General features: G+C 53.9%; 1 protein-coding gene across 1 annotated transcript in view; it reads left to right on the top strand.

Annotated features, from left to right (window-relative positions):
* Positions 1–895: 895 nt before the first annotated feature.
* The window catches only part of RAB34 (RAB34, member RAS oncogene family), a 13,215-nt gene continuing 4,986 nt past the window's right edge, over positions 896–9,124 (top strand). Inside the window, 8 exon segments of the mRNA XM_087955676.1 lie at positions 896–1,191; positions 3,650–3,725; positions 3,898–3,989; positions 5,861–5,886; positions 5,889–5,928; positions 6,426–6,527; positions 6,628–6,692; positions 8,310–8,361. Coding sequence (XP_087811802.1) covers positions 3,672–3,725; positions 3,898–3,989; positions 5,861–5,886; positions 5,889–5,928; positions 6,426–6,527; positions 6,628–6,692; positions 8,310–8,361 — 431 coding nt within the window. The 5' untranslated portion in view covers positions 896–1,191; positions 3,650–3,671.

Here is a 9,124-nt window from a genome sequence, read left to right as displayed (position 1 = left end):
CTTCTTCTTCTTCTTCTTCTTCTTCTTTCTTCTTCTTCTTCTTCTTCTTCTTCTTCCTCCTCCTCCTTCTTCCCCTTCCTCCTCCTCCTCCTCCTCCTCTTCTTCTCCTTCTCCCTCTCCCTCCTTCTTCTCCTTCTTCCTCCTCCTCCCTTCTTCTTCTTCCTCTCCTCCTCCTTTCTCCTTCTTCCCCTTCCTCCTCCTCCTCCTCCTCTTCTTCTTCCTCCTTCTCCTTCTTCTTCTTCTTCTTCTTCTTCTTCTTCTTCTTCTTCTTCTTCTTCTTCTTCTTCTTCTTCTTCTTCTTCTTCTTCTTCTTCTTCTCTCCTCCCCTCCTTCTTCCTTCCTCCTCCTCCTCCTCCTCTTCTTCTCTCCTCCTCTTGTTCTTCTTCTTCTTCTTCTTCTTCTTCTTCTTCTTCTTCTTCTTCTTCTTCTTCTTCTTCTTCTTCTTCTTCTTCTTCTTCTTCTTCTTCTTCTTCTTCTTCTTCCTTCTTCCTTCTCCTTCCTCCTCCTCCTCCTCCTTCTTCTTCCTCCTCCTCCTTCTTCTTCTCCTCCTCCTCCCCTCCTTCTTCCTCCTTCCTTCTTCCTCCTCCTCCTCCTCTTCCTCAACCACCCTCTCTTCCAGCACTGATGGTGTTCCCTAGTTAGGTCATGAAACGCCTGCAAGAAAAGCACCCGGCTCAGGGAGCCCCAAGGACCCCCGCAGTGCGTCCCTAAAACTCTCCTGGTGAAAGAAAGGGGGTGGCCAGCACCCTCCACCCTCCTGGATGGGGGTCTATTAAAAGCCCCCCAAGACCAGGTAGATGGCAGGGCAGATGGGGGGGGGCATTTATAGGGCAGTTCAAGAGCTGAGACCGACTGGAGGGCAGGCGGGTCATCGAAGAAGAAACCAACCCTCGAGTCCATCAATCCCACCAAAGTGGGCGCTTCTCGGGGTGAATGGATTATTGCCCGGGCCAAGTCCCGAGGGGCGTCTGAGCGCGTGCAGAGGGCAGCGGAGGGGCTCCGGGCGGCCCACGGCGGAGGCGCTTCCGAGCCTGCCTGGGCGGGCTGCTCCTCCTCCTCCTCCTCCTCCCGGGTCTGCCTGCCCCGTGGGGGGCTCTGCCCGCCCCACCGCCGCCCGGGCCAGCCTCTGAGTCACTCCGGAGCAGATGCCGCCGGCTGCAGCCTCGCCTGTCTGCGCGCCGCCGGGAGAAGGTAGGGAGGGGCGGCGGGGGGGGGAGGGCAGTTTGTCTCGCCCGGGAGGGGACCCCCTCTTTCCTCCCTTCCCTAATCCGTCCTGGCGCTGAGTGGCGGCCGCCCCCTTCCCCGCGGGACCCTGCCCCCCACCCCCACCCCCGCGCGAGATATGGACCACCCACGACGGCGAGGGGACCCCCGAGGCCATGCAAAGCGCCTCCCCGGCGGTAGCGAGCTGGAGACCGCCCAGCCCTCTTTGTTCGGGCCGGAGGGAGCAGGGAGGAGGGGGCGTCTGCTGGAATTTCCGGGGATCGGAGACGACCCTCCCTCCGCCCGCCTCTTGCCTTCTCGCCTTCGCCCTCTCCCCCGCCCGGGCTAGCGGGTGCCGGCCCAAGCCCCTCCCGGGACGGCTTCGGGACGCCCCCCACCCCCCGTCCCGCGTCAGGCTTCCTCGCCCGCCCCATCTGGCAGGAATCCGGGGCTCCCCGTCCGTCGCCGCCCGCTGGCTGGCCTCAAGGGGGCCGTCCCGGGGCGGGGAAAGGGGGGCAGACCGACCTGGAGTTGCTCGGGACCGACTCTCCCTCGCCGGCTCCGCCGTCCCGCCAGGAACTTTTCGCTGCCCCGAGGGGAGCTTCCCGGCCGCCCGCGGAAAACGCGGCTCCCGCGGCCTCTTCCAGCCTCCGACCTGGGTTGGGGGGCGCCGCCTCGCTCGCTGGAGCTGCTCCAGCTGGCGCCCCTTCTTTTTTGCGGGGGGGTGAGGAAGAAGAGCCGCATCCCAAAGCCGCCGGGACGAGTCCTTTTCACGCTCCTTTCATCCGCTTTCCGAACTCCGAAACTCCCCTTTGGTCCGTGAGAACGCAGACAGAGGAACAGAGTTGGAAGGGGCCTTGGAGGTCATCTAGTCCAACCCCCCTCCCCAAAAGCAGAAGACCCTACACCCTGGTTGACCGAGGGCAGTCCAGTCTCTTCTTGAAAGCCTCCAGGGGTGAAGCTCCCACCGCTTTAATTAATTCAGAACAGAGCTGGGAGGGGCCTTGGAGGTCATCTAGTCCAACCCCACGCCCAAGCAGGAGACCCCCCCGCACGCCATTTCTGACACATAGTAGTGAAAGCCCATCCCTGGACTTCCAGACAGGGCAGCCCCTTTGTCTCCAATAGTGTAGGGTTCCTGCTTGAGCAGGGGGTTGGACTAGAAGACCTCCAAGGTCCCTTTCAACTCAGTTATTCTGTTAATTCACCAGAGGGTGGGGGGGGGCTCCATCCCTGGAAGTTTCCAAGAGATGGGTCAACCATTTGTCTGGAAGGGTGTAGACCCCTACACCATCGTAGGGCCCCCTGCTTGAACAGGGGGTTAGAGTGGAGGACCTCCAAGGTCCCTTCCAACTATTTTTATACGGGCAATCCTCAACTTAGGACCACAATGGAGCCCAAACTCTCTGTTGTTAAATGAGACATTTGTTAAGGGAGTTTTGCCCCATTTTACAAACTTTCTTGCCATGGTTCTTAAGTGAATCTGGCAGGTTGTGCCCCTCTGAGGGAGGGGGCCTGGAGCCCCTCCCACGTTTTCTGCCACGTGGGACCCTCACGGAAGGTTTCCCGGGAGGAGGGGGCGAGCGGAAGCCCAGGCAGATGAAGGAAAACCCAACGGTTTAGCTCAGGGCTGTGCAACCTTGGCAGCCTTTAAGACCTGTGGACTTTAATTCACACAACTGGCTGGGGAATGCTGGGACTTGAAGTCCACAAAGTCTTAAAGTGAGAGGGAATGCTGGGACTTGAAGTCCACAAAGTCGTCGTTTTGACCCAAATCTTGTTCCAAGGAAACAAACACCAAATGGAGGTAACAGGAAAAACCTTTTTAACGATTCTTTCCTTCCCGGTTCAAAGGCTGCTTCAAACTAATGGTCTGTGATAAGAACGAGCCATGCCAAGTTGGTGCAAGGCTGCCAAGAACATTAGATAAAGTTGCCAAGAAATATTTCAAACACAAAGAGTTTCCAAACACAAACTGTCCGAACGTCCACCAGGCTTGAGTGCAAAAACTTCTTTGCTTCCTGCACAGAACTCCAGTTTCTCAGCTGGCTTTTATCTCTGAAGGGAGGGGCCATCACCTTGCAGCCTTACTCCCGAGTAGCCCATACTGCTGCAGCTGCTCTTTCCTTCGAGCAGCCCTGCGCACCCTGGGCACAGGCTCCTCGGGGTCCTCTTCCTCACTGCTGCCAGCCCCCACAAGCTCCGAAGGCAGCACCCCAATCCCTGATGGTCCTGGCCCCATCCCTGCCTCACACGCAGGCCCCTCACCTGAGTCCTCGCCCTCCGAGACCTCAGCCGTCCTCACCTGCTGCCGGCGAACCACAACAGTCGTAAAGTGACCAGGGAATGCTGGGACTTGAAGTCCACAAAGTCTTAACAGTTGCCAAAGTTGGGCATTGTTGGTTTAGTGGTCTTCAGTGCGCCCCACCCCTTTCTGTGCCCACAGGTGGGAACCTCGGAGACCAGCAATGAACATCCTGGCCCCTGTGCGAAGGGACCGGGTCATTGGTGAGCTGCCCCAAGTAAGATGAGCGTGGCACTGAATTTGGGGTGGGTGGGGGTGGGTGGGCACCTTGCCTGTGTGCCCCCATGATCAGCCTGTACCAAATCTCTGGCTGGGGAATTCTGGGAGTTGAAGTCCACAGGCCAAGGTGGGAGACCCTGCTCTGGGCTAATGGCTCCTCAACCTCCCAGTGTTTCAGCAAAGAGGCCTCCCTGCACGGCAGGACATCCTTCCATCCCAAAGTGGTGGGCACGTGCCAGGCCCAGCGGACGGGCACCGTGGGGTAAGTAGATGCCCTCCCTCCCGGAAGGAGAAGGCGGGAAGAAGGACAAGGGCGGCGGCTGCTGCTGCAGAGCTGAAGGGAAGGCTGGGGATTGGCAGGCTGGGCTGGCTTGGTTTGAGGAGGGGGAGGCTGAGCCACTTCCTGGCTTCCTGAGACCCCCCTCCCTCTTCCTGGGATGTCCAGGGGGCCAGAGGAGGGGTGGCATAATGCAGGAATGCAGCTGGGAGGGGAGGGCAGGGCAAAGCAGCCCCTTCCAGCCCCCTCTGGGTATATCCTGGCTCAGATTTCCTTGGCTTGAAAGGGGCCTGCTGGGAGGAGGGGCCAGTTGTGTCCCCCCCCCCTCACAAATTCCTCTCTCTTGGAGATTTGCTAAGCTGCTAATCTCGCATTTCTCCACATGAAGCCCCTGTAAGCAAGATGGGGAGGGGATTCCCTGGGGTTGAAGTCTCTGGGGTTAGGGGTCTTCCTCTCTCTCTCTCCCTCCCTCCCTCTCTCCCTTCCTTCCCTCCCTCCCTCCTTCCTTCCTCTCTTTCTTTCCTCCTTTCCTTTTAGCCTTTCCTTCATCTTTCTTTCATTCTTCCTCCCTACCTCTCTTCCTTCTTCCTTCTTTCCTTCTTTTGTCACTTCCTTCAGGGTGAGATTCTACCAGTTCGCACCTATTTGCTAGAATCGGTTGTTTACCTTCTAAGCAGTTTGGAGAACCCGTTGTTAGAAGAAATTCCTGGGCTAATCCTGTAAGGAAGGCAGGAAGGAAACATTCTGGTGTTGCTTACAGAAACTGCCTCTCTGTTAACCCTTATTACATTCTTGGCAGGACTGGACTTCCTGTCTCAGGAACCTCTCTGGAGTTTTTTCCCCCTCCTTTGCTGGTACTTTGCTTGTGTGGAGGGACCATTCAAAGTTACAATGGCACTGGAAAAAAGTGACTTATGACCATTTTTCATACTTACGACTGTTGCAGAATCCCCACAGTCACGAGAGGCCAGGCAAGGAGATGTGTACCTCGATGTGAGTGATGTTGAGTTGGCCACACCCAGCCAATAACATGACCACCAAGTCACGCCCACCACCTAAGCCACATCCACAGAACCAGTTGTTAAAAATGTGAATCCCACCCCTGACTTCCTTCCTTCCTTTTATCCCTTGTTCCTTCTTCATCCTTCTTTCTCCTTCCTTCCTTTCTCCCTCCCTCCCCTTTATCCATTTCTTTCCTCTCTTTCTTTCATCCTCCCTCCCTCCCTTCTTTCCTCCCTTTCTTCCTTGTTCCCTTCTTTTACCCCTTCCTTCCTCTTTCTTGCATCCTTCTTTCTCCTTCTTTCCTTCCTTCCTCTTTTTTATCCATCTTTCTCCTTCCTTCCTTTTTCCCTCCCTCCCTCCCCTTTATCCATTTCTTCCTCTCTTTCTTTCATCCTCCCTCCCTCCCTCCTTTCCTCCCTTTCTTCCTTGTTCCCTTCTTTTACCCCTTCCTTCCTCTTTCTTGCATCCTTCTTTCTCCTTCTTTCTTTCCTTCTTTCCTTCCTTCCTTTCCCTCCCTCCCTCCCTTTATCCTTTCTTCCTCTCTTTCTTTCATCCTCCTCCCTCCTCCATTCTCCCTTCCTTGTTCCCTTCTTTCCCCTTCCTTCCTCTTTCTTGCATCCTTCTTTCTTCTTCTTCCTTCCTTCCTCTTTTTATCCATCTTTCCTTCCTTCCTTCCTTCCTTCCCTTCCTTCCTTCCTTCCTTCCTTCCTTCCTTCCTTCCTTCCTTCCTTCCTCTCTCTCCCTCTCTTTATTTTACCATCAGTCTATCTCCACATTTCTTCCTAAATCTCTTTGCATTGTTCGTGTGTGTGTGTGGGGGGTTGTTCGGGCTGTTTCATCCCTTTTCCTCCCAGCAGGTTTAAAATCTCCAAGATCATTGTGGTGGGGACCTGTCGGTGGGGAAAACATGCCTGATCAATCGGTAAGGATGGGGGTGACACCGGGAATGTGGGGGGTTCCGTCCCGTGAGAGTTTGTGTGGGGGGGACACCCAATGGCATGGCAGAGTGTCGGGGGAGATCAGCTTTTTTATCTTCTGGATGAGATTTCCAAACTTGGAAGGTTTCCAAGAGGTTTCCAAACTTGGCCCCTTCTGGACTTCAACTCCCAGAATTCCTCAACCACTGTGAGGAATTCTGGGAGTTGAAGTCCACCGGCCTTAAAACAGCCAAATTTGGAGACCCCTCCCCTTTGAGCCTTCCTGCAAGAGCCCAGTGCAGTTGGACAGGCACAAGCTGGCCATGCAGCCAGGGGCGTGGCTATGACCATTTGCTGTGAGCAGCGGGTGGACCTAGACTGACCTCGGGGGGGACCTGCTCACCCTTCCCAACGTGCTCAGGGTGGGGTGGGGGGTTTGCTGGCGAGGCGACTTTCCTTGAGAGGAGGGGGGGGTCCCCCGCTTTCTCATTCCTTCGTCCAGGTTTTGCAAGGACACGTTCGACAAGAATTACAAGGCCACCATCGGGGTGGACTTTGAGATGGAGCGCTTCGAGATTCTGGGGGTCCCCTTCAGCCTCCAGCTGTGAGTACCCCACCCCACAGGGCCTGGTTCCCCCTCCAGCACCTCCCCCCCCCTCCCTGTTTTAACCCCCCTCCGACCGTCTCTGCTTGCCCCCTGCCAGGTGGGACACGGCCGGCCAGGAGCGGTTCAAATGCATCGCCTCCACTTACTATCGGGGAGCCCAAGGTAAGGGTGCAGAATGGTACAGGGGGACTTTGGGGAGGGGGTCTGCCTCCCAGCCCACCCTGGGCGCAGCTCCTTCTCTTTCCTCTGGATTCCAAGATGGTTTAAAGCAGAGGAATCCAAGCTCGGCCCCTTTTAAGACTTGGGGATTTCAACTCCCAGCCTGCGACTGGCTGGGGGATTCTGGGAGTTGAAGGGGCCGAGCTTGGATACCTCTGCTTTAAAGCCAGAATCTCAACCTTTTAAAATCAATGGCAACTCACGACTGAACAACTCTGGCAAGGAAGGTCGTAAAATGGGGCGAAGCCTCCCTTAGCAACCATCTCGCTTAGCTGTCACTTAGCAACGGTGGTCGTGGGTCGAGGACTCCCTGTGTAAAAGCTCATAAAATAGATCCTGCGTGGAGGGTGATCATTTTAAGAAGAGACTGGGGCAGCCCTTGGTCTGAAATAACTGCTATAAGTTCTCCTGCTTGGGCAGGGGGTTGGGCTAGATGTCCTCCAGGGTCCCTTCTAGCTCCTATTCTGTTCTGTTCTATTCTATTTTCTATTGTATTTTTTATTCTATTCTATGTTCTATTCTATTTTCTATTCTATTTCTATTCTATTTCCTCTTATTCTCTATTCTATTCTATTTTCTATTATATTTCTATTCTATTTTCTCTTATTCTCTATTCTATTCTATTTTCTATTCTATTTCTATTCTATTCTATTTTCTATTTTATTCTATTTTCTATTCTATTTTCTATTCTATTTCTATTCTATTTTCTCTTATTCTCTATTCTATTCTATTTTCTATTCCATTTCTATTCTATTCTATTTTCTCTTATTCTCTATTCTATTTTCTATTCCATTCCATTTCTATTCTATTTTCTCTTATTCTCTATTCTATTCTATTTCTATTCTATTTTCTATTTTATTCTATTTTCTATTCTATTTTATTATTTTTCTATTCTATTTCTATTCTATTCTATTTTCTATTTTATTCTATTTTCTATTCTATTTTATTATTTTTCTATTCTATTTCTATTCTATTCTCTTCTATTTTCTATTTTATTCTATTTCCTATTCTATTCTATTCATTTTCTATCCTATCCTATCCTATCCTATCCTATCCTATTCTTTTTCTATTTCCATTCCATTCCTATTCGTATTTCTGAGTGTCCAAACCAGCTGGCCGGAGCTTCAGACCAAGGCCGAGTGTGGAAGAGCTAAGACTGCACGATGGGAAACCTTGGGGTGGGGCGTGGAGGGGGGGGAGGGTCTCCCAGCCCCCAGAAGAGCCCGGCAGAACTGCCCTGGCCCCCAGGGAATCGGTCCCCAGGCCTTGATGGGGAGGGGGCTCTGCAGGAGAGACCTTGAGCCCCCCCCCCCCAGCGCCAAATGTCCTTCCTGGTTGGGGCTGGGGGAGGTTGCATGTGTGGGGGGAGGCTAATTCCCTGGGGGGGGGCACCTATTTTGACTCCCCCCAGCACCTGGGGTGTTTATCCTGCCTCTTTCTGCACCTCCTTGGATTTGCAGAACTCGAGATGCAGGGGAGGAAAAGGGGGCAGGGGGAGCCCCCCCCCATGGGGAACTGAACCTCCCTTTCTGTGCCCCCCCAAAACCCCCTCTTTTGCAGCCATCATTATCGTCTTTGACTTGACTGACGTGGCATCGCTGGACCACACGAGGTGAGTGAGCGGCTGGGAGCCCCACTCAGAACCTTCTGCGCTGACAGAGATGGATCAGATTTGATTGGCCTTCCCTCCCTCCCTCCCTCCCTCCCTCCCTTTTTCCTTCCTTCCTTCCTTCCTTCCTTCCTTCCTTCCTTCCTTCCTTCCTTCCTTTTTTCCTTCCTTCCTTCCTTTCATCCCTCCCTCTTGCTCCTTCCTCCCTTTTCCTTCCTTCCTTCCTTCCCCCTCTCTCTTGCTCCTTCCTTCCTTCCCTCTCCCTCGTACTCCTCCCTTCCTCCCTTCCTCCTTCTTGCTCTTTTGTTCCTCCCTCTTGCTCCTCCCTCCCTCCCTCCCTTTTTCCTTCCCTCCATCCCTCCCTCCCGCTCCTCCCTCCTTCCCTTTTTCTTTCTTCCTTCTTTCCCCCTCTCTCTTGCTCCTCCCTCCCTCCCTCCCTCCTTCCTCCCTTCCTTCCCCTCCCTCTTACTCATTCCTTCCTCTCTTCCTCCCTCTTGCTCCTCCCTCCCTCCCTCCATTTTTCCTTCCTTCCGTCCTCCCTCCCTCCATTTTTCCTTCCTTCTTTCTTTCTTTCTTTCTTTCTTTCCTTCCTTCCTTCCTTCCATCCATCCATGAACCTGGGGATCCCAGGGCTTCTGTGGGTTCCAGACCTTTTCCCAGGCAATACGCTGATGCCCCCAAAGACCCTCCATTTGGGGGAGGGGAATGCCCCCCAACCCATCTGATTCAGCCAGGTCCCCCCAGAATTTGGGGATGTCACCTTTCA

This window comes from Notechis scutatus, chromosome 1 (assembly GCF_049901735.1).
Source record: "Notechis scutatus isolate UNSWTSFEM ecotype Mainland chromosome 1, rNotScu1.2, whole genome shotgun sequence".
In the NCBI taxonomy this organism is placed as follows: domain Eukaryota; kingdom Metazoa; phylum Chordata; class Lepidosauria; order Squamata; family Elapidae; genus Notechis; species Notechis scutatus.
This window is presented reverse-complemented; position numbering and strand designations above follow the sequence as displayed.